The sequence below is a fragment of the Centropristis striata genome, chromosome 16 (assembly GCF_030273125.1).
Source record: "Centropristis striata isolate RG_2023a ecotype Rhode Island chromosome 16, C.striata_1.0, whole genome shotgun sequence".
Classification (NCBI taxonomy): domain Eukaryota; kingdom Metazoa; phylum Chordata; class Actinopteri; order Perciformes; family Serranidae; genus Centropristis; species Centropristis striata.
The window spans coordinates 31,384,545-31,410,084 of NC_081532.1; the positions used below are offsets into that span (position 1 = coordinate 31,384,545).

The 25,540-nt window shown below is 38.9% G+C and overlaps 2 protein-coding genes across 4 annotated transcripts in view; one reads left to right on the forward strand and one right to left on the reverse strand.

Annotated features, from left to right (window-relative positions):
• The window catches only part of si:dkey-288a3.2 (protein phosphatase 1 regulatory subunit 37), a 75,933-nt gene extending 73,832 nt beyond the window's left edge, over positions 1–2,101 (reverse strand). The window contains exon 1 of the mRNA XM_059353928.1: positions 1,857–2,101. The gene's annotated coding sequence lies outside the window, so the exon portion shown is untranslated. The remainder of the gene's footprint in view (positions 1–1,856) is intronic.
• Positions 1,998–18,608, forward strand: vrk1 (VRK serine/threonine kinase 1). Of its 3 annotated transcripts, none has more exons than XM_059353929.1 (12): positions 1,998–2,685; positions 2,895–2,950; positions 5,452–5,521; positions 6,177–6,264; positions 6,631–6,739; positions 8,154–8,246; positions 9,137–9,269; positions 10,080–10,200; positions 10,420–10,478; positions 11,748–11,917; positions 15,810–15,903; positions 17,094–18,608. In XM_059353929.1, the coding sequence occupies exons 1-12, from the start codon at positions 2,502–2,504 to the stop codon at positions 17,258–17,260; spliced, it is 1,344 nt and encodes a 447-aa protein (XP_059209912.1). In that variant the 5' UTR covers positions 1,998–2,501; the 3' UTR covers positions 17,261–18,608. The 3 variants fall into 3 exon arrangements, with proteins under 3 accessions (XP_059209912.1, XP_059209913.1, XP_059209915.1); XM_059353930.1 differs by having other exon boundaries at positions 15,813–15,903; XM_059353932.1 differs by lacking the exon at positions 17,094–18,608 and adding an exon at positions 16,013–16,391 and having other exon boundaries at positions 2,204–2,685.
• The last annotated feature ends 6,932 nt before the right edge of the window (positions 18,609–25,540 follow it).

The following is a 25,540-nucleotide window of genomic DNA, read 5'->3' on the forward strand; positions in this document are numbered from 1 at the left end:
AAAGCACAATTATTTGAACAAAAAAATAATTCTGTGTGGTTGTTGTTGCCCGAATCAAACAAGGGATTCATTAAAAACTACAATAATAATTTCCATCTACTTTTTCTATAATAGAATGAGGCTATTAAGAGGTAAACATTAGTTTCAGACTGACTGTTGACATCTGGGAGACAAGAAAAGTGCATTTGAAGATATACCCTGAAGCCTGATAGTGGTAAAAAAAATTGTTCCCCTAAGTTTTACATTGGGAACATTATGTGTCAGAATCAGAGTGCTGAGGTCACAGATGGAGCTATAGCTGCATCCTGAGTGTTTCCCTAATTAGTTTGCCTACACTATTTTTCTCCTTTCTCTATCAGCTGTTGACACACTGGAGAAAAGAACCTGAGGCTACAATCACATTTATCAAAAACTCTTGAAGCATGAAGGACGTAAAGTAATAAAACAGATGTAAAATATTTCAAAATCTACACAAGTGGACTCTTGTGTTCAAGAGCATTTTGCAGGAAGATCCACACCCAGTTTTGCATGTTTATCATAAGACATTTGCAAAATACAAATTTAGTCATATACTTTATGGTGAAGTGCAGCCGTGGAAGAAGTGTTTAGATCCCTTACTTCAGTAAAAGTACTAATACCACACTGTGGAATTACTCCACTACAAGTAAAAGTCCTGCATTCAAAATTTACTGAAGTAAAGTACAAAAGTATCAGCATCAAAATGTACTTAAAGTATCAAAAGTAAAAGTACTTGTTTTGCAGAATGGACCCACTGTGACTGTTTGATATATATTCCAATGATATTATTAGATTATTTGTATTGATGTAAACATAATTTTAATTTACTCAATGTAGAGCTCATTTTAACTACCTAATATACCGTTATGAGGTTTAATAAAAAACAACAACAACATAGTATCACTTTAAATGTATCGTGATTTTCATGTCAAAAGTAATTCAAGCTGGCAGCTGTAGTGGAGTAAAAAGTACAATATTTACCTTGAAAAGTACTCATTATGCAGAATGCCCCTGCTCAAGGTTGTTTTATATGTTCTAAATATATTATTGCATTATGTGAATTTGTGCATTTATGTAAGCAGTGTTTTCATTTTGCAAAGACAGGGCTCATTTTAACTACCTAATATATTGTTATGAGGTATCATTTAGAAACAAATGTCTGATCACTTTAAATTTATCATGTTTTTCATGTTAAATCTTGACCCAAAAAGTAACTAGTCACTAAAGCTGATTAAAAAGTACAATATTTGCCTAAAAATGTAGTGGATTAGAAGTATAAAGTTACATAAAATGGAAAAACTCAAGTACAGTACAGGTACCTCAAAATTTTATTTAAGTACAGTATTTGAGTAAATGTACTTTCCACCACCTGGGAAGTGTAAAAAAAAAAATCATACCTATACAGTTAACCCAAACATCACATATTGCCATCAATATAGTCATGGGAAAAAAATTTGACCACCCTTTTTCTTCAATTTCTTGTTCATTTTCTTGCTTGGTACAACTAAAGGTACATTTGTTTGGACAAATAAATGGGAAACAAAAAAATAGCTCATAAGAGTCTAATTTAAGAGCTGATATCTAGCATTTTCCATGGTCTTATTGATAATAACAAAAATCATCAACAAGAAAACCATGGAAAATGGCTAGATATAAGTGCTTAAATTAATCTCTTATGAGCTATTTTATTGTTATCCATATACTTGTCCAAACAAATGTACCTAGTTGTTGTAGTAGTTGTACCAGACATTAAAATGAACAAGAAATTGAAGAAAACAAGGGTGGTCTAATCATTTTCCCATGACTGTATGTTCAATAGTTCAAGCACACACACTTACGTAGATTCTCTGTCGTAGGCTACGCAGCGTACTCGGCCAATAGAATAGCAAAGTATCGTGACGTCACTTCCTGACTGGTAGTTTTGCGGGAAGTTTGGTCCCTCATACGGCTTTACGGATAATAAACAACTACGTCAAGGTGTGTATTCATCCTATAACTTGATAAAGTGTGTAAGTGGCTGTTTAACTGAAAACGTCGCAAAGCTGTTGTTATTTAACGTCACGTAGGAGCTATATAACGTGATATATAACGTTAGACGCTAACGTGACAGCGCGGTTAGCATGAAGAGTTAGCTAACGTTAACCGACATGTATACAAACGTAACGTTAACATGACTCTGTTAGCTCGACCCACTCCATTCAAATGTGTGAGCCTGTTATGTTTACAAACAAAAGCTTCAGTTAACGATACTAATACAATAACACGACTTCATGTAGCACAGAAGATTAACTCCTCATGTGTTACTTAGCTTTTGATAAGTTAAGCTGCAGTTACTAGTTCACAACGTAACTCAGATGAGAGCTCGTTGGTCCACTAACAGTTAAAGTAAGATAACGTGTAGCTCCACGTCACTACACTTTGAAAAATTAGCGTTAACTCACAAGATGAATAGCCTACAAATCGTGGATTAATCTGCGCATGTGATGCTAGGTGACTGTGCGTTTCAGATGCCTCCTAAAGCCAAGGCGGCAGGGAAAGGCAGAGCTCCGGCTAAGAGGAAGCTGGCAGAGGAGTTCCCACCCGGTGAGGTCCTGACAGACACTGGGAAGAAGGCATGGAAGCTGGGGGCTCCAATCGGAAAAGGGGGCTTTGGTCTCATATATTTGGGTAAGAGTAGATGGATGATGTCCATAGATGATTTTGACTACAGACTTTCTCTCAGACTTAACTTACTGCCAAAACTTAGATCATTCACAAACAAGCGTACTTTTTATCTATTTAAATTCTGCTTTGTTCTGTGCACATGATAATCTGCAACATCTTTATTTTATATTTGACCGAGAAGTAAATTTTTTTCTTTTTCTTCTGATTTCCAGCTGATGAGAATTCTGCAAAACCTGTGGGTGCTGACGCACCATATGTCATCAAAGTGGTAAGTCTCTAAACAACCTAAGAAAATGTGAACTAGAAGTTTATTTTGTACATGTTCTCTATGTCATAAGTGCACTTCCTTGAAGAGCAACATACTACCTCCTAGATACAACCACAGCCCACATCCTTGCGTGCAACTCAGTTGTTTTTTACAGAAGTATACTGAAACTGAAACCCAGTTTACATAAATATATCTCGAATCATAGTGTGGACATACAGTGTAGCCCGACAAGAGGTCAAATTGCAATTTGGCAAGATACAGTACATCATTTGATAGAAATTAGTTAAGACTAGTCTAACGCGGAGGACTTCCTCTGACAAATTTGCAGGAGATAGGGCAGTCTGGTTGTCTTATCAACTAGAAAGCTAAAAGCTATATATGTATATATAGCTCAAAGCTATATATATATATATATATATATATATATATATGTATATGTTACTAAATACATTTTTTTAAAAGATATTGAGACATGATTGTAAGCAAGCATTCTGATCCAGTTGTAATGTGTTTGGTCATTTTGAAGTTAAAATACAGAAGTTTTATATTTCAGACATCTTTGCTCAACAGCATTCACTGGCTGTGTTTCAGTGATTTGAACAAATGTAGTTAAACAGGTTCAAACAGCCAACACCTACCTATAAAAATCATTATGCAGCTGCCGCACCTTAGAAATATAATATCCACAGCCTGCATCATATAATCATCAATATAATCTTCAATATTATAGGAATCGTGTTCCATCAGTATATATAAAGAAAGAAGAACTTCCACTTGCAAAAATAAGTACATGCAGAGGTTTATTTCTGAGCTGAGGATGACACTGGCACTGTGAAGGCTAATATTTCTGTTCAAACACATGACTGATGTGCTTAAAAGCGGTAAGGGTAGTTGCTGTGTTGCTTACACAGTTATTGAGAAACAAACTAATATTCAAACAGGATTGTGATTCTGACAACAGTAAACTCAGTTTGTGTTGAGATATGCAATTTGATTTTATGAGAACATTCCTCTGAAAGAGGGAGGAGACAGAGAGAAACTCAGCCAGAGTTGAGGTTCTCTGTCTTTCAGGAACCGAAAACCGACAGTTTCCCTCATATCAGGGTTAACATATTCACTGTCATGTCAGGGAAAAACCACTTTCTGTAATACATCTCTCGAATGTTTTGGTAATGTTTGGGTGAAAAGATGTTTTGAAAATGACATGAGCACAAATTCAGCTAGCATAGTCAGCCAACTGGTAGCACCACAGTAGGCTCCTCCAGCTGTTTAAGATACAATCAAGTCCAGCACGCAATATTAGCTTGCTGCCTTGAGACACTGTGTCACCCATTAAAGACAATAGAAAAGTATGACACAATCATTTTTTGATGAGGAGGAGGCCAGACAGTCTTATTGTACAGTTAGCAGTGATGGGTGTAGCTATCCCCTATTATGAACCTGAGACACTTTACCATGAAGTGTGCATAATTAAAAAAAGAAGAATTTAAACTGGGTTTAATGTGGCAACACAAGGCTACCGCTAAACTGCCTGTCCGTCGAGTAAGTCCTCTATACTGTCAAGCACAACTGCTAAATAATGCTCCATTGATTAGAACATACGTCGTTGAAACCAGAATATTCAATCTGTAACTTCGTTTAAATCACTTCTTAAAACCCACTTTATTAGACTTGCTTTTGTGTAATGCTTTCTATTTTACTAATCCTTTTTACTTCTTCACTTTTTCACCTTTTTTCTCCTTTTACCTTTTTATTTTCTGTGGATCTGAGAATGTCTTGTGATGTTCCTTTTCTGTCTTTTATTGTTTGTCTTTTAAAGTAAGAATTGTTTTGAGCCTTATGGCATCATTCTTGTTGTGATTAACTGCTTTCTGTTGAAGCACTTTGTAAGTTTTTAAAAGGTGCTTTATAAATAAAGTTATTTTTATTATTACTATTATTATCGGATTGAAGCGGTTTACGCATGTATTTGGTCATTGTGAAAAATGCCACTAATCAAATTTCAGAACTGCTTCATATTCATGTTACATGTTGCTTGTCTTTGTTGTCTTGCTTGCATATTTTTTGTTGCTGCATGCATTTTAATAGGCAGTTACTATCTATCATTTCCATCATTGATGAATCTGCCCAGTGAATCATTCTGTAACCAACAAACCAACAGTCCAACGTCTAATGATATTGAGTTTATTATCATAAAAGACAAGAAAGATCAGGAAATATGCACATTTAAATTCCTTGTATGTATGTGGCCATTGATAACAATGGAGCAAATCAAAAGCCAGGTTTGCTCTATGTTGTCTCTATGTTACTTGTTGCTCACATATTATTTGTATGAACTTTCATGGGGCTGTAACTAACTATTATTTACACCAGTGGACAGTCAAACACTGGACTTTTAGAATTGTAATTCATCTTTTTATCTTCAAATGGTAAAGGTTCTTTGTTTTTGCACTGTTTTTTCGGTTTAAACAGCTGCTCTGTTCTTGCTATTTTGTCCAAAGGAGCCCAGTGACAACGGGCCGCTGTTCTCTGAGCTCAAGTTCTACATGAGAGCTGCTAAACCTGACCTGAGTAAGCCAGATTATCACACGCACACACTCGAACCCACATGCACACACACACACAGACACCTAGAAGTATGACACTAAGCTCAACTAAAGTTAGCCTTGTGATCATAACACAACATAGTCTTTCACCACTAGGGCAAACAAATAAAAGAAAGCCAACTTTCTTAATTAAAAAAGACAATCTTGTAGCCGAGGCACGGAGGGGCCCTGCAGAGGAAGGGAAGCTTTTGGTGGCAGCGCTGTTGGCCCCCAGGCCACAGCTCTGCATTTTATATAATAACAATCCAAATGTCAATCTCCCATGACAATTAACTGTTATATTACTAAGGAACCAAAGGCTCATATTTTATTCATGCTGGAATCTCACGTTGTTGGTAAATATTTGTCCCAGCAGCAGATTAGCTTGCGGCCACGCTGCACCCCCCCCCCCCCACCCCACCCCCACCCCTATGGAATTATACTCTTATTACTTTGAGCATCGCAGTTATCACCCACTTACACACGCCCCAGTTAGCAGTGTGATCACAGGAAATTGTAGGAACCAAACTGTCTTTGATTTACATTGGGTGCATTCCAAGGATTTATGCATACTTTTAGCATATTTTGGCCAGAATAAAGGTACTTGAAACATTTCTGATATATATCCTCTTGTCCTGCAGTTCAGAGCTGGATGAAGTCTCACAAGCTGAAACATCTGGGTGTTCCCAGGTACTGGGGCTCTGGTCTGCATGAAAGAGGAGAGAGAAGGTAAGTCTTAGACCAGGACTGTTCACAGGGGTGAAAGAGAATAATTTGTTTTGTTTTCGTTTCACCTCACAGCATCTTTTAGTCTTACAAAAGACAAAAACAATGCCTGATCAAGGGCCTTTTTGGGGGCAAATAAACGTTACCACTATTTTCATATCAGATTTTCTTTGAATAGTCAAGTTTAAAATTCCCGCAGTGTCAAAGAAAAGATCCAATTCCAAACTGTACAGACAAACAGCTGTAACAACTTTTGGATAAACATAAAAACGAATATATTTGACATCTTTTCCGAATGCAGTGAATTCTGCAATGTCCTCATATGTGACACTTCAGATGTACTAAAGAAGTGTTCTTTGTACCTTCCAGGTATAGGTTCATGGTGATTGATAGGCTCGGCACAGACCTGCAGAAGAAGTTTGAAGAATGTGGAAAGAGGTTCCCCAGAAAACTGGTCCTGCAGCTTGGTCTTCGACTGGTTGGTGATTTCATGATCAAATGGTTTCATTTTGCTTTAATGTTTTCCACATTAAATAACAATGTGGAGTAAACAACATCTTGTGTGTTAATACAACCCCGATTCCAAATAAGTTAGGATGCTTTGTTAAATGTGAATGAAAACAGAATGCATCAAAATCAGAATGACTGTTTTACAAAAGGAAAAAGTTCCACAGTTTGAGCATTTGATATTTTTTCTTCGTACTGTATTCAGTTGAATGTAGGTCGCAAAGGATTAGAAAATCATTGCATTCTCTGTTCATTTCTTTTTTGGAATCAGGGCTGTAATTATGGCTTTTCTAGCTCTAACGTCATTAATACGGAGAACCCAAAAGACGGATATATTCCTTTAGTTATTGACATTTACACATCCCCAGCTGTGCCCAGTATTAATGGTGGTTTGGAAGTGATCCTCTCCTGTGGTCTCTACTAGCTTGTGATCTGACTTCAGGACACTAAGGGTTTTTCTGATCATGCTACAGTCTGATTATATCTGGATAATGGCATCCAATCTGTGGCCTCCGCTTTTACACATCAGATTAATGAAGGTTTTTGTTATCTCAGTTATGCCCATAATATATTCCCCTCTCTGTATATATTTTAGACCAGTAGGACAGGTTTTTTTGTTGGTCCCTTTCAGTATACATCTTCACAACAGTTTTAAGAAAACTAATTGAAGAGTGCCTATTCAAAAAAAAGAAAGAAAAAAAACTTTTGGTTGCTATGTTGTTAAATGTGTTGTTTTTTTTACCACTTGGATGTGATGCTTTATCAAGAAGATGCTCCAAAAAGTTAAGCTAAATTTAAGTGAGGGATATCTGAATGAAAATGGTTTCTATGGGTACCCATTAGTTTCCCACTTATAGACATGCCCTTTATGATGATCATGCTATTTGAGGTAAAAGCCATGCATGAAGTACACGTGTTAATAATTGTGCGTATTGGGATACTTAAAGAGTGTTTGAATTGGGTATCTGTCAACATGACTGACGGCCTTCAGATTTTTGTCATTGTTAAAAAAAAATCCATTAATGACAAAAAAAATATTTGGTCAACACAGCTCCAGAAGGGCTTAAACCTTTTTTTTTTTTAACTTAATAGAAATGTAAATGTTCTGGTATTTGCCTAAATATAATAAGTGCTGGTTCAGTTACCCACATTGGTCACATGACTGCAATCATGCATCTGCTGAAGTGATGCTGCTGTCACGTGGAGGCAGGTAACCTTTCAACATGTTGTAAAAGTGTCCACACTGTATAGATGTCATTCACACCTCCAGACGTGCTCTGCATTCTGTTTACAAAGCTACAAAAAAATTAACACAATTTCTCTCACTCTTTTTTTTAACTCTAATATTGGTGTGATCACTATCACTGTAATTTCTCCTTGTTTAGCTGGACACTCTGGAGTACGTCCATGAACATGAGTATGTGCATGCTGACATCAAGGCTTCCAACCTCATGCTGAGCCACAGTGATCCCAACCAGGTCAGTTGAAGTTAAAGCATCCTATGACTGAAATGATGCACATTCTTTTGGGAAGATATATGCTTTACAGCGCTGCATTTTTTTAATGTTCAGAAATCAAGTTGCTACTCTGACCCCAGCACTGCTCCTTGAAAACAGGGAGGTGATTGTGTTTTTTGATCATAACACTCTTGTGCTGCTTCATTAGATTCAATTAAGGCCTGGAGAGGAGGGAGTGTTTGTGTGTGTGTGTGTGTTTGTGTGTGTGTGTGTGTGTGTGTGTGTGTGTGTGTGTGTGTGTGTGTGTGTGTGTGTGTGTGTGTGTGTGTGTGTGTGTGTGTGTGTGTGTGTGTGTGTGTGTGTGTGTGTGTGTGTGTATGTGTGCGTTTGTGTGTGTGTGTGGATGTTCCAAACAGGGAGATTAGATGGCAGCAGCTAAGAGCTTTTTCTAGCAAACAAGGCAGGGGCAAATATTTAGATTGAAGATTAATAATGTATCATTGGTGGTGTTATTAAAGAGCTATTTATAAATGACAATTTAAAAATCGGCCCCTGAGGATTTTATTATTAGGTAAGGTAGGTTTTTCTTTCTTGTATGTTTTCCCCTGGAGGTACTGATATGTAAGTTTGGTCTTCTTTCTATATGTTTCTTTATTAAAACCAATAACCAACTGTGGTATACAGGCACACCGAATACTAAAAATGGCCCTTTTGTAGGTGGAATATCAAATGAAATTTCAAAGGGGCAGAATATTCTGCTGTCCGTGATTTCAGTCAGATGATCAAACTCACTCTTTGTAATGTTTCCAGTGATTAGCCTTTAATGTTTTTTTTATATAATACTGTAATGTGTTATATGTAATCTTGCTCTTGGCCAGTGTGTGTGTGTCTGAATCATTGTCTTTTTGTAGGTTTATTTAGTAGATTATGGGCTGGCATATAGGTACGCACCAGACAATGTCCCAAAAGAGTACAAGGAAGACCCCAAGAGATGTCACGACGGTACCATTGAGTTCACAAGCATCGACGCCCACAAAGGCGCAAGTAGGTACAAATTCACTACTAGTAGTTCTATAATCCAAATACAGCTTTTAAAACCAAACCGCCATCCTGATTGTTATCTTTTCTATGATTTAGTTTTCTTTTCCTTTCTTTGCTTTTCCTATGTATCAGGAACCTGTACATATAAGAGAAATTATGTTTTGTTTTTTAAGAAGGGAAAATATCCTATGTTGTATGTAACCTGTTGGCCTCAATAAAGATAAAATTAAAAAACAAAAAAAACAAACAAACCGCCAGTTCTTTAATTCTGTGGGGAAAAGTTTTATTGTTTTGCCTATGGTCAGACTAACTATTGCACAGTTCAACACAATAATAAAAAAAATACATATGGGATATTTTTTTTTATGGAAAGCCTCTGACAGTTTGTTTTAGTTATTGAGGCTAGAATAAAAGGCTACTACATAGAAACTGATTGCACACAGCAGACGTGTGTCTCCTCATATTTAGGTCATCTACAAGTTATTCAAACTGGCTTCGAACTGCGTTATTGGAAGACAATTTTTATTATTATTCTAATTATTATTTTCATTCAACATTTTGGGAAACGCTGATTCACGTCTTTCTTTGTAATGTAGTTTTCACATTTCTGTTTCTGTCAAATTCAGAAGCTACAGTGGAAAGAAAACAACTAAGTGCAAAATGTTGAACTATATATAATATAAAGGATTTCATCCATGATAGAAGGACGTTATACTTACATTATAAGTATCCATTTCCATGTTTAATGCTTGTGTTACTATGCCAGTACTGCTGACAGCGTTTGCTTCTGCTGATGTGGTTGTTTGGCTCCAGCTGCATGTAGGCGGAGCGACCTGGAGATCCTGTGCTACTGCATGGTTCAGTGGCTGTGTGGACGTCTGCCCTGGGAAGACAAGCTGCAGGACCCCGTTTACGTCAGAGACTCCAAAATCAGGTTGGAGAAGCACACCTGCATTCCCTGCACACATCATCTCTGACAGAATTCTTTCAGTAAATGCATGACATTGTCTGCTGCATCTAGGCTTGCAAAAGTTTGGAATTTGAAAAAATGTTTTATTATACAAAGCAATTTAAGGTTTTCCCTTTCAAGTAGAGTGGAACTGAGAATTTCCAAACTTTTTTGCAAAAACATGCTGCTTGTTTTCCCTTACAGGAGCCAAGACGACATCTCTGAATTTATGAACAAGTGTTTCTCCTCTCAAGACAAGCCAGGTAAGAAAGACACACACACACACACACACACACACACACACACACACACACACAAACACACTTGTAGCATTATTTTGGCCATTAATTATTAGTGGATGTGTATTTGTTGTTTCCATCTATCTGATTACTCGTTGGACAACAGGTTAAAACCAGTCTCTCAACAGGTTAAAACCAGTCTCTCAGCAGCATGGGCAATAATCGAAAAGGGGATTAAGACCAAAGAACCATACTAGCGGTCTCACTAATGCTAAATTGAAAATTTATCAAAATGAGCTCTCAATTTCAATCATCAATTGATATCATTAGTCTGACAAAGAAATAAGATTCACAAAATGTCCAGAATGTAAATATTTTATTAAAGATGGGCTGATCCCCCCCCCCCCCCCCAAAAAAAAATCTGCTATAAAAAACATGTAACGTATAAATATTAAAGCATGTATTAAAGATGCGTATTATGACTTAAAAATTGCCTTCCAATGATGTTCAGTATCTCTGGTTGTTGTAGGCGATTAGCTAACAATGTTGGAAATCAATGAGCAGAACTGCTTTATGACAATATATTTTGGATATATTTTGCGATAACAATTAAAAGCTTCTTGCATCATCATCAAGGATTCTAATCATATCGCCCATTCTTAGCTTTGAGTCAATTACATTTTTCATTTATATTCCTTCACATGTAATTCCTCTCATTACGGTACAAGTCTAATAACACATGCTGCAGTAAACATTTTTAGTTCAGCCTGCAAGTGGCGACTTTGACGTTTGTTGTCTCACTGTGGTAAGTAGCTGTTTTAATGTTGGCACTTTGACCTGCAGGCTGTGTGTTGGTTCAGGCAGAGGAGATGAACACGAAGCGTCACACCTCGTTTTTTTTCTGCTCCACTGAGCACAACCAAAGTGTTGTTTACAACTCCATCTGTGAGTGTGTTTGTGACTTTACGTCAAATCTGAAGAAAGTCACACCAAACAGAATTAGTCTGGATGCGGCAACCAGAGTAGAACATAATGATGACGACAGTGTGTTGGAAATGAGAGAGAAGTCACAAGCCTCACTAGAGCTAACTCAACATGTCACAAAACAAAATGGTTATATGCAGTGTACAAACAAAATAACGGGAAGGTAAATGCACAACACTTGATATACTGTAGCAGAAAGAAGCTGTAATCCTGTTAATCCTTCCTACATTTTCTGAGGCAAAAAGCTAGTCGACATGTTTCAGTTTATGATGAGCTGGTGCGTGAAGTTGTTGCTCTGTTGTGTTGCAGATGAGATCCAGAAGTTCATGGAGGAGGTTAAATCTTTGGGGTACCAAGATAAACCACCATACGAGAAGTTACGCTCCGTCCTGCAGGCCGGACTGAAAGCTCTACAGGCTAAAGATGATGGCAAGCTGAAGTTCCCTCCTGCCAGTGAAGCCGTCTTACCTCCTGCCAAGGTCAGCACACACACATGCACGGTTTACTAAATGCAGCATTGACACTTGTCAAAACTGTGTACAGTAAGACACCAAAACCTTGCATTGTCCTCAAAAAATGTATAGCAGACTGTCCAAACTAAAGACTGACAACAGAACTGAAATCCTGTATATAAGAGACTGTTGGAGTGGACTGTCCCTGGAGAGTCTTATCTCCATCCCAGGAGAGATAACTCACTCAGCGGAGAGTGAGCAAGAGCCAGGCAGAGAGAAAGCACAGGCGGATGCAATGCAGAGTCGTTTGTGCAGTCTGCACGATAGACAATGGACCTGTTAGCTTTAAGGCTAAGCTAAGTCAGGATGTTTTCATGCAGCCAGGTCTGCAATATCACCATATGTTGGTGGTTCATATTCTACTGTCTCATGTTGTCCAGCTTTTTTTACAAGGGAGCATAGGTTGAGAGAAAAGTTTCTCTATGCAGGCAGCTCCTAGCCTCGCCTGGATCCTAGCTTGCCTGCCTTGCTTCAGCTTCCTCCTCTGGCTTTCCTCTGCTGGCTGCAATTCTTACTCTATACTAGGGGTGTGCCATATCGTATCGTTCACGATAATATCGGTATATTTTTTTTATGGTTAAAAAAAATGCATATCATGATATTGGCAACGTTCCTACTTCTTGATGTAGTGGTTAAAGTTGTTTTAAATCACAAAAAGCTACTTACTCCCTGTCGCTAAACACATGCAGCTTTCAAAATAAGAGCACAGCGTGTTAAGAGAATCCACCACAGAATTTACAAGAAGACTGTCAAAATAAGATGCCTTAAATAAAACAATATTTTTATTATTTGCTCATACTCAAGAGTCAAGAGTAAATTTTTCTGTATTTGGCAACTGTTGAGATTTGCACTTCAAACTACATTTTAGATTTTTAATTATTTATACAGACTACAAAAAAAAATCATATTTTCTATCATTTTAAGTATTTCCTAATATCGTCAAGAATATCGTTATCGCAAAAATAGTCTGCAATATCATGATATTCTTTTAGGGCCATATCGCCCAGCCCTACTCTATACCAACCGTTAATACATGAAGCACTAACCATAGACACTTCACTTGTTCATGGACTCGCAGTTAAGTGCTGCTGCTGTTGACTAGTGGGGAAACATTGAAACAGATATTTGGCATTACTATTATAGGGGTAACACTGGTAAACAGAAGAGGGCCCTGTGAAGCTCTTACTGTGCAAATATAACTTCCACCAATCTCTGCTAGACAGTCTCACCAATTATTCCTGTTTTTCTAATAAGATTGTGATTTGCAGAGTGAAATGCAGCTGTACAAACACGAGAATGGACACAGTCTTTGAGTCTGTATTCATGCAATCATTGACACCTATAACAAGAGCCTTTTCAGTACTGTGAACCAAGACTATGATTCAAGAGGCCATAAAAACAACCATTAATAACAGCTATTTGTTACACATGTACAGTATGTGTATTCAAATGGCTCTACATTTATTTTATTTACGACACAATCAGAGTTGTTTCCTGCTGTCCGTCTTCCTATTTCTCTCTTCATCTCCAGTCTCTCTCTCTCTCCCTCTTGCTCTTTCACTCTGTGCATATGGAAGATGCCACCGGGGACATGGAGTTGCCAGCCGAAAGGTTACTGGGCCCGGCACTGGTTATTGTATGTAATTATCCCGCCAATCTGTTCACCTCAGCGTGCGCCGTGTGGTGATCATGAGGTAGCAATTGTCAAAATGGAGGCAAAAATGGAAAGGGGGGCAGGGTGTGAGTGATAGTTCAGGCTGAGAGTGTAGCATCATTATAGAGGCCCATTAAGGAGGAGGACAGAGGGAGGAGTCAATTGCCTTCATTAAGTGTGTGACGCTCTCAGAGGCCACCATTTCTGTCTCTCCTCAGCAGAACTCACAGACAGAGATAATAAAGTCATTGTTTATGGGAAACTCTGCACCGTATTAGCAGTCATTATTAGAAACCTTCATCTTTGTTGTTCCCAGTTTTTATACAAGCTTTACAACCAAAAGAAAGTGTTTCTGTTTGATGCTCCGCACAGTGGAACATAAAATCTGACGTTTTAATGGATTAGTATCTACAGTTGTTCAGACAAAACACAAACAAAAGGCTGGAGGCTCAAAGAAGTCGAGTCGCCTCATCGCCAAGTCACTGCCTTGCCTCAGTGTTTCTCTTCATTCTTCTTACTATTCAATGATGCTGCAGGCCTTGAGGGGCTTTGACAAACTCAAAGAAAATGTCTTTATTTAAAGACCTTTAAAGGGACTGTGTTGTTCTTTGCATTTGTGTTCCTCCCTTTTGTCAGTTTTGTCTTATTTCAATTGACTTGAGTACTCCTTAATGTCCAATAAGCCGTTTCCGAATCAGCTATGGTGATAAAATTGAAAACAAGAAGTGAGGTTGTTGTGTCAATCTCTTTGAAGTTGGCTGTAAAGACCCTCCAGAGGCTTCTTGTAAAGGAGGTCTAACAAAACTACAAGTCAAAACAGAATATTAACAGATTTGTGAAACGGGTCAAACAAACCAAGAACGGGTCTCAAACTACTGGAAACAAAGGTCTGATGGGCCGGCAAAAATCAATGAAAGAAAGGGGGGCGCTTAAACAAGCTAACAAAGGCCTGGCAGATCCAAATGAATCCCCTCTATCCCAATACCATAACCTATTGAAAATAAAGAAACAGAAATAAAATACTCAAACTGAGCCACCAGTCCGATCAGAACTAAAACAAACCAAACCAAAGGCCCTGAACACCATCTGCATGCTGCTGCTGCTGCTGGTGGCAAGGTAGCCTGGGTATACCCAGACTGCCTTGCGCGCTCGATTTAATTTCGAACTGCCAAGGGGTCTGGAAACCAGAGAGCTTTCTTAGCCCTGTTTTAGGGATCCAATCACAGAGCGGGGAGGGACGGCAAGACGATGACGCGTACTACCCGGCAGACGGAAGCTTGTAGTTTTCTTACGGATCCAACATGCCTGCAGCAGACGCGAAACTCTCTTTAGCTGCAGATGGTGTTTTAAATAGTTTAGAGCGAAAGTTGAAAGGCGAAAGGTCTCTCGCCGGCTCCGCTGTCCCCTGGCTCGTAGCGAGATCACCGGCGTTACGGTACCGGGGCTAATAGCGGTAGCGCTACGCTACCGTTACGGTGTTAGCGGTAGCTATTAGCCCCGCTATTGTAACGCCGGTGATCTCGCTACGAGCCGGGGGACAGCGGAGCCGCCGAGAGACCTGCAGCAGCTTGATTATTGCCCATAAAATCAGTGGATGTGTGTGTCTGAATGACATGAGGGGGAATAAAGCGTAAAAATAAATAATCTTGCAGAAAGCGAGAACTGGAGAAGCAAAGCAGCAAGCAACACTCTCTCACAGACACACACACAACAAACATCAATTTCTGTCGCTCTACTACGTCATCTGGTATAACTGATCTGATTGGCTAAGAGCTACCTACAGACACTTTTGATAGACATTCTAAGCGCCCAATAAACGGCTCTGGAGGATCGTAAACCACACCTCCTCTACGGAGAAATGAAAGGTTGGTTCCCAGACCACATCTCATTTGAGATTAGTCTGGTGTTAACCAGGCTAGTGGCAAGGTGGAAGTGAGAGAGAGGAAAGGATGCTGCCTCCTCTTTGTAGCCTTCCCTCAATCAGACTGAGTCACACCTGAGGGAAAGCATTAGACACAAATGCACGACCGACTCAGTATGACAACAAGTTCAAAGAGGTGGACCGTGTAACGTCTGTATCTGAATGAAGCTGGTGAAACAAAAATCACGACTCTCAGCTGACTAACAAATTTAAAGTAACTTTAACGTATGTATGTCCATGTTCACCCAACTTCTCTTTATTTTCTTTTGTTTATTTTCTTCCAGAAGACCACCAAGAGAAAGAAACCGGCAGAGGAAGCAGAAGAGAGTGAGACTGATGGAGAACCCATCAAGAAAAAGAGTGCCCCAAGGAAAAAAGGTAGGTACTTTTTTTTTTTTTAACCTGATCTGATATATCTAGGGTCATTTAGTTAATTTTACTATTTATTTATTTATTTGTAAATTTATTTAGGCCTTTTCCTCTGCAGAAGCCATTGTTCTCTGCTGAGTTTGTGATACTTTATCCACAATTGAGGTACTTCATATGGCAGTCAAATCATGATCAGTCAAGCAGGTGTGACTTCATGACTGTAAAAAGACAAAACTTTGACCTCTGTTTTACAACTGCATCTGTATTGATCAGGACATCTTTAAGAACTTTAAATCAGAAAAATAGTGTGGCATCACACCGACCTTTCTGCCACAACTTTTATGCTCAGTATATGCCCTTTACTTTTGTCGTATCATAAAAATAATCTCTAGAATCTGCACCCTAATGTGCAATTTAACAATGTTTCTGGTTCTGCTGAACCCTTTTAATCAGCACCCAGTCACCCAGCCTTAGGAGGCCTGGGAGGCTAGGCCAGGGCACAGGAAGTGCTGGGGGACGGCAAACAGGAGCTACGTTAATTTCTGCCAATTTTCGGGGATTGGCTAACTACAGCTGCTGTACATTAATCTTTGAGTTTCCACGACGCTTCCAGCTAAACCAGCCTCACCTCCAACACAGTAAAAAACAAAATTTTATTATAACCATTCTATAATCATTTAAGGAGCCAGGGGAATAGCTTAATATTTGACACAGGGCAACAGAAAGCAGGAGAGTGGGACACAGAGAGAAACCACTGCTTACTGCTAAGCTAAAGTAGCTAATAGCGTGTAAACAGCTGTGAGATAAGGGAGAAAGTCGCTCAAAGAAAGAAACCTATGAGTGCTTGAGCAGAACTTGTGCAGGATTGAATTATATGAAAACCGAACAATCACCAACCCTTAATGTCTACTGTACTCCAAGTTCACTGGAGTGAGGATTGGAATCTGAGACAACAGACGACTTCTACCAACTGAGCAACTGTGGCAGCTCTTATCATGAAAGCTCAAAAACAAGAGGGCATAAGGAGATTAAACTGTAGTGGAGACAGGGAGAACATGCAGAGTTGCATGAAATACGTTTAGACTGGCAGAATTCAAAGACATAAACAACATCTAACATCTAATAATTGTTTTTAAAGACGAAAGTAGGTATCTGCTTATGTTGCTTTAATGCTTAAACATGATGAATTTCCCCTGCAGGAGAGAATGGAGTGAAGAAAAGTCCCCAAAAATCTCCTAGAAAAAAGAAGGTACCCGCCACTCGAAAACCACGTGATCCCAAATCCAGATTGGTGGAAACAGGCACCCAGACAACACCTGGACTTGCCAAGAGTGCCAGAAGCAGAACCAAGAAAAGCGCCGACTAAAGCACCCACCTCTGTCTACACTCCTCTCCCCCCCTCCCGTCTCTCCCCCTCTTCTTAAGTCACCTTTTCAGTTTTATATGGTTTCTATCTGTTACGCACTGCTAGATGTTTATGTTTGATTGTATTGATGATGTGTGGATGAAGCCAGAGTCATTGTAATAAAGAGGAAATTAAATTGTCCATCTTCTGGTTTTAATTAAAGGTTTCAGGGTCGATGACCAGAGTGTGATGGAAAGAAAACTAATTTTATCAAGTTTTTACTCCCTTTTATTCACAGTGTTACCATGATATGGGTTTTTGAGATAAAGTCAGTTTTTATAGATAGTATACAATCATTTAATGAATACAGAAGCCTAATGGCTGTTGGATTAAGAACTTTCAGGGACCCACTCAACAAGCTTGGTTTTGGAGGTTTCTGGCAACAGTGAGTCCTCAACTCACTGCACATTTGGTTCTCTTGATGAGGCCGCAGTCATTAACCCATTGACGCCTGAAACGCCTGTAAAACCTCTGGGCAATTTTAAAATAAGCCCCTAAAACCTGAAGTTTTTCTGGAAATTGAACAGAAGTGTGAACGCTTCTACTAAATAATCGATTTTTCAGCCTCTGTAGCAGATAGAAATGAAATTCAAAAAGTATTTTAGAGCTTATACAAATACTACAAAACGACGTATCCACTTTCCAGGCTTCAATGGGTTAACTGCATGTGGTTTATATGAGTAATCCTCTGTGTGTGCCTAACAGAACAACTCTGCCTCCTTTTAAAAAGCTGTATTAAATGACCTGATGGATCCATTAGGGGCACAAACACTCAACTCTGGCAACAACTGGAAAGATTGCAGGACCATGTCTAACAAAGCCATGCCCCAGTACTGAGTTGCTGTTTTTTTATGGACCTATCTAGACTTTAGGCCTTAGTGTCATTTGGAGTAGTTGTTGCCATGTCTTTGGATACTCCAGTGAAGAGAAGGGCACCGTGAACTATCTGCTAATGGTTTAATTATATGTTAAGGACTGTTACCAGACATGTGAGGGTAGATGGCTTTAATTACATTAATATTCAGTTTTTATGATTGTCTTTTTTTGTCTGGTTGAACTATCCTGGTTTGAACTACAGTTCATGGTACCACCACTTTCTGACAGTTTACCCTCTGTAAAGGGTCATTTACTGCTGCTTTGTAGATCAGTTACTGAAATTAATATTTTTTTGGGTTGCCATGTTATGAAAAATCCTTCTGACTGGTGTTTTGTTTCTTATTGGTAATAAGACAATTATAAATGTTTGCTATCTATAACTTAATACTTGTGGGTTTAAGATTTTCTAATAAACCACCACATCTCACATATACATGCTGACTATTTGTTTTTTTTATTAGCCATTAAGTAAGTAAGTAAGTCTCCAAGTATGGCAGCTGGCTTATCTGAATGAAGCCACGTGCAGTGTAGGCAAATCAACCTTATTTCAAAGATTTTTGTGGTTTTCTTCAGTGAGAAAAGCCAGTTGTGATGCGTTCAGCTGAAAGTACATGAAGCAAATTTTATTCTACAGTACTTAGGGCAATGTGAAAGGAAATGTCACATGATTTCCTCAAGTCTTTTATGGTGTAGATGCACCACTGCAGAGCTCAGCGGTGCTAATGCTTATGTTTAAGAGCAGACAGGATGCTGGCATGGTCAAATCTGAATCACTGGCCTGCATTTGCTAAAAAAAAAAAAACGCAGCTTTTATTGTCCTGTCCATCTATGTCCTGCTGCTGAAATGTCACATATTTGAGCATCCAACTGTGACAGACATTCTTCAAATTATTGTAAAAACCTATGTCAAATCATCAGAGTTGTATTTCTATCAGAATGAGTGTACTGGAGAAAATTTCACACATGAGAAGCTGCTGACAAGCTGTCCATTTCCCCCCCATCCACTCTTGTCCTCAAGCCCCTGGACCATTCCTGATGGGACCCCCACCCACCTCCCTCATTAACTCCTAACGCGCCACCCCCTCCTCCACCCCATGGAGGAAGACATCTCTACTAATGTCAGTGTTGTGAGGGCCCTCGGGGGCCCCTGTGGCGACTGGTGGCTTGCCATCGATTGTTCCAGCTTCTTCAGGAGTAAAGAGCCCCCCTGCCTGGCTTTCCTCTCCACCTCGCAACCCCCCCTCACAGACACTGACCTTGGGGGCGCCACAGCCACGGTCCCACAGTAGGGGACAGTAGTACATAATGATAGCAAATGGATGTAGGTGGGTAGGGGGGGGCGTGCCAGTTTGGGGGGCAGGGGGATGAAAAGGGACAGCACTTAAACACAACACTACCATCTTTTCTACTTGCAGAGAGAGGTGCACAATTTCACCCTGGCCATCCTTTTTTCATGGATGTGTTATCCACTGGCCAGCCTGGCAGGCAGCTGTTGCCCATGTTTTTTTGTGTGTTTGTGTGTGTGTTTGTGTGGTCGGCCTCTGATCGGCGAGCTGGCGGAGCATGAAAACCTCGCAGCAGTGGCCTAACCACCACTCTCATGATACGGATGCCAGCCCTCCCCGGGACCACGCGCCAATAACTCGATAACAGTTTCCCCGGCCGCTGGGTTTCCTGTGTTTGTGACAATTGTCAGCGTTTTAGTTGGGTGGGGCAGGAGCCGATCCAAGGTGTTAAAACTCGAGTGCAAGTTATAGCTAAGGCAGGTTTTGTCCAGAAGTTCAGACTCGGGGAAGTAGACATGGAATGTTTTCCACTCCAGTCTTGAGTACACAATGTTTAAAATCATGAATTTGACAGACCAACACTAGCGTCTGTCAAGATGCATCTGGTTGCCATTGACATACTTTTGACATTTTGTACTGGCATATATTGGGCACATATCTAACAGGACAACTTGAGACATGCAAAGTCAAACAACAAACAAAATAAAAATAATAGAAATAAAAAAATAAAATAAAATGAATATGACTTTTTCTTTTTCATAGACACCAAATACTTGATACAGCCTTGTAGCACCCTATAATGTAATAATTTCCTGATAATGTAATAACCCCTAAAATGTAATAAAATTTGCACTTAACTCGATCGACAATGTAATAAAACCCAATAATGTAATAACTTCACCAATAATGTAATAAAATATCCTGACCGATAGAGTTCCAGCTCAGATAAGCTTCTGAGCAGCACTAGAGAACCCAGGTAACTCTTCCCTAAATGTACCTCTTCACAGATTTCCAACAAATCACTACCTCATGAAAACAACCACAAAACAACAAAACCCACTTCCTGAAAATGTAATAAATTCCCAATAATGTAATAAGGTATTACATTTAATAAGGTATTACATTATCATTAAAATGTTATTATAATGTCAGGATATTTTATTACATTATTGGTGAAGTTATTACATTATTGGGTTTTATTACATTTTCGATCGAGTTAAGTGCAAATTTTATTTTGCAATTTTATTACATTATTAGGAAATTATTATATTATAGTAGCCTGGCTAACGCCAGACTACATCACAAATGAGATATAGTCTGGAGACCACCTATTCTTTTTGCCGTAGAGGAGGCGTGGTTTACGATCGTCCAGTGCCGTTAATTGGGTGCTACGAATGTCTATCATAAGCGTCTGTACGTAGCTCTTAGCCAATCGTATCAATTATACCAGATGATGTATGTAGCTTAGCCATTAGCTTAGCCACCAATGGGGCTAGTTGGTAGATTAGGCTTTTGCCAAAACCTGTTGGAAGCAAGGCTAAAACATCCTTTTTGGTGGTAATAATTGTAAAGCCAAACATTGTTCTTTTTTTAAAATAAACTTTGGCTCTAAACTATCTAGAACACTGTCTACAGCTAGATCCAAAGAGAGCTTCCCGTCTGCTGCAGCCATGTTGGATCCGTAAGCAAACTCCAAGCTTCCATCTGTCGAATAGCATGTATCATCGTCTTGCCGTCCCTCCCCGCTCTGTGATTGGATACCAAAAGCAGGGCTAAGAGTCGGCCATAGACTGACTCTTAAAACATCCTTTTTGGTGGTAATAAAGGAGTGTAAAGCTTTTTTCTTATAGTCTTTGGGCACATAAGACTACTTTTTCAAACTAAAATATGGAGTTTATGGCAAAAAAAGTAGTCCATGCAGTTAATGCAATGACAATAAAGCATCTTAATAACTAATTTACAAAATGGTGCATTGAAGTAGACTTGAAACCAGCAATTTGACCATGATGTTGTTTAAGGGAAAATGTTTTATGAGGTAATAAATAATAAAGTGAGAAGTAAGGTTATTTTCTCACTTCTTTAACCTCGGATGGATGAGTCGCCCCCTACTGGCATTAAAAAGAATGCAGGTTTAAGGCTCTATTACAGATGCTTCACCTTTAAGACCCAGGGCTTTGTCCACTTCTTTTATATAAGCTATGGCAGTACAGGACAAACTCTAGTTTTAGTCTTCAAGTCTTTATCAGTAAAAGTGATTTAACCAGGCTTAGTGCATTAATAATACAGCAGTTTACTTAGCATTTCTTATTTGGTTATTAGACTGCACATATTCTAGACAGCACGATAATAATTCCATAATAATGTCTTGATTGCATTCCAATAGTTTCACTTATTTTGTGAATGTTTTCCATAGTTTGATAAGTTTTTGCATTATTTTTTAAAAGTACAAGTGTGGCTGATGGATCATCCATAAAGTTATTTGTGGGCAAAACAATGTGTCAGTTATACTGGAAGTCAAAATCATTCAACCTGGAAGTGAAGTTCTGGAAACAGTGTGGAACTTTGGGTTTTAAACTGTTTAGGAACACTGGCCGTTTAAGACAGTGGAGGCGTTCGAAGGAGATGTAGATCTACAAAAACTTTGACAATGCTGCAGTGTGTGGAGGTTGTATCTGCTGTCATGTGAGTTCTGATGCAGCCTGAACATCTGCTGGGGTGTGTACTGCCTCGCAACTCAGCAGAAGCCAAACTGTTATTCCCTTCTTCTTTTGTTTGTTTTTTGTTTGTCTGTGCACGGGGTATGTGGGTGTACAGAGAATCTTATGTGTCCACAAGTTGTCATTCCTGTACCTACTGTCGTTCCTGTTGAGGGTTTAGGTCACAATACCATAAAAACAAGAGAGAATGTCACCTGAAATATATATATGCATATTCACTGCCTGAGTTGAGAGCTTGTCAGGTGACTCTTTGCAAAAGAATTCAAGTCACAAGAACAAAGTGTTTTGATGGTGCCTCGCCTCCATAACACATTGTTTTTATGGTTGTAGCCAAATGTTGGTCACCTGCTTTGGTTATTATGCTGAAATTTCAAAAAATGTGGTAGTGTTCTTTTAAATGATTCACTTCAAGCCACTATGTTTTGGTCTCTCAGATAAAACAAACACGCCCCATTGATTTTTAAAGCTGGACTAATCTTTAACCCATTGAAGCCTGGAAAGCGGATACGTTGTTTTGTAGTATTTGTATAAGCTCTCAAATACTTTTTGAATTTCATTTCTATCTGCTACAGAGGCTGAAAAATCTATTATTGAAATTATTAAGGACTTATTATTATTAAGACACTTCTGTTGAATTTCCAGAAAAACTTCAGGTTGTAGGGTTTTTTTAAAAATCACCCAGAGGTTTTACAGGCGTTTTAAGGCGTCAATGGGTTAATACATGGACCGATGTCTAATGTGAAAGATGTCGCGAGCAACAAATAATTTTCACCAACAATGTAATTCCTGTCAGTTCTATGTAACTTTTGGCCTCTTCTAGCTCATTGTATTCCAGCACACAAACTCCGCTCTAATCAAGATGTATTCAGATCCTTTACTTAAGTAAAAGTACTAATACCACACAGTGAAATTACTCCACTACAAGTAAAAGTCCTGCATTCAAACCTTACTGAAGTAAAAGTACAGAAGTTTCAGCATCAAAATTTACTTAAAGTATCAAAAGTAAAAGTAGCCTACTGGTTATGCAGAATGGACCCACTCAGATTGTTGTATATATTTAAAATATATTATTAGATTATTATTAATATTATTGATCCTTTTATGTAAGCAGTTGTGTAAAGATAGGGCTCATTTTTAATTACATAATATAATGTTATGAGGTTTAATTAAATGTCTAATCACTTTAAATTTGTCATGTTTTTTATGTTAGACCTCGACCTGAAAAGTAACTAAAGCTGTCAGCTAAATGTAGTGGAGCAAAAAGTACAATATATGCCTCAAAGTACAGTGGAGTTGAAGTATAAAGTTACATAAAATTGAAATACTCAAGTAAAGTACACATACCTCTAAACTGCACTTAAGTACAGTACTTGAGTAAATGTACTAAGTTACATTCCACCACTGGTTTTCAGCTGGCTTTTGCAACAACAGCAACAACAACAACAACAAAATCTGATTCATGCACTTTGCGCTACCTGGTCGACAATATAGTGGAGCATTTAGCAGCAAAACAGACCGATCTTTCTCCCTGGAGTTGGAGGAGACCAAATCAGAGTGAATATTGGATGACTCAAATAAATACCGTCTCCTTTCTCACAGTGAATAATAAAGAAAAAAAGCTTTCCATAAAAATTGTAGATAGAAATATAGCTAGACAGCTATCTTTGAGTATTAAAAAAAACAAATATTTTAGAGTAGTATGAAGCATGGTTGGACTCAGTCCTGCTTTAAAAGGAGTCACAGGAGAATGGCTGCGATGAGTTTGTTAGTATGTGTTGGCTCTGTGCACTGTAAAAAAGGTTTGTAGAAATAACAGTAATACACTGTCAAATACATCAGAAACAGGGCATAAAATGAAAAATTGTATATCACCGTATTAGACACTTTTAATTACCGTAAATCAAAGAATGGCACAAAACTTTTACTTTTTTCTGTCATAAACTGGAAGAAACACACAGTTTTGCTGTAAAATATAACATTTTCATGCAAAATGTATGGAGAAATACCATGATGTGTGAATGAATGACACAATTACCCTAAAAATAACAGGATTGAAGATTAAATTACAGTTTTTGCTGATATTTACATTTAAATTTAGAATAGAAAATCCACTCACTGTAATTTTTACGGTGACGTTCTGGCAACCACAGCTGCCGGTATTTTTCCGTAAATTAAACAGATTATTTTTTACAGTGTGAGAAGCAGCAGTGGCCACATCCTCATCATCTTCCTGTGAGAGTCATGCTAGTCTGGGCATGAAGGCTCCGCTCCACTGACCGCCACTGACTTCTAAAGATCCAATCGTGAGACACCATCAGATTTATCAGCTATAGAGGAACTAGCCATTCAACCAAAGCTACACTAGTTGCACAACCTACGCTTTCATTGTACAGGGAAAGCCATGGACAAATAGCTGAAGGACAGTGTGGAACCAGCTGCGCATCATTTGTTGAGTGAAAACAGGAACATGTTTAAGTTGTGTTGGACATCACTTTGCTTTGCTCCAAGCTGGAAATTCCACTCAGAGGTTGAGAGAGAAAAGGAGGTCTCGCTCAATAACGGCCATTTCTTGAAGCAATTCAAGTTCATGTCAATATGACCCTGAAAATAGACGGAAGGAACTGCCAAAAAATGCCATGTTGATGAGACACCACAGTCAGGACGAACTGCTCGAGGCTGCAGCATCACTGCTGCTTGGTAAGATAAAGGCTGATGTGCATGTTTTGCCATACTTGTGCATTTCTGTAAAGATCAGGCTCAGTGCGAGGTAGTTGCTGTTTGTATGCTGTTTTGATGGAGCATTGGCCATGTCGGAGTAAACTGGAAAGGTTCAGGTTCTCCTGAAAGAAATGTTTTTGAAAGTAATTTAATGTACACTGCTAATATCACTGGCTAAATTCAGTGAAAGTTTTAGACAGAAAACGGAGAACTTCCCCACACCAAGATGAACAGCCTGTTGAAGGCCAATATAGTCCCTCTTCTCCTGCAGATTTGAGAGAATATTCCCCGTAACAAACTGGATCCGGACCAAGTGAGATAATATATTTTAACTGGACTCCTGAACACCTTGACCTTTTTATCTTTTAAACGAGAACTCATTGACACTTCAGATAATAATGGCATAAACAGCCCTCAACGCAAAGCCCAGAAGCAGCATAGTCGCTGCAGATAAACTGGACCAAGTGCCAACGGTGGTGTGACCATCCCAGGGAGAGGGGGAAGGCTGGCCTGGCTTGGGTCACCAGATAACCTGCATCCTGGTTCCAGGAACAGTTTCCAGTTCCAGGAAAGTGGAGTAAATGAAATAGGACTTGGGCTGGCACAGCAAGGGCAGATCCATGACTTGTGTGCCCACATCTTCC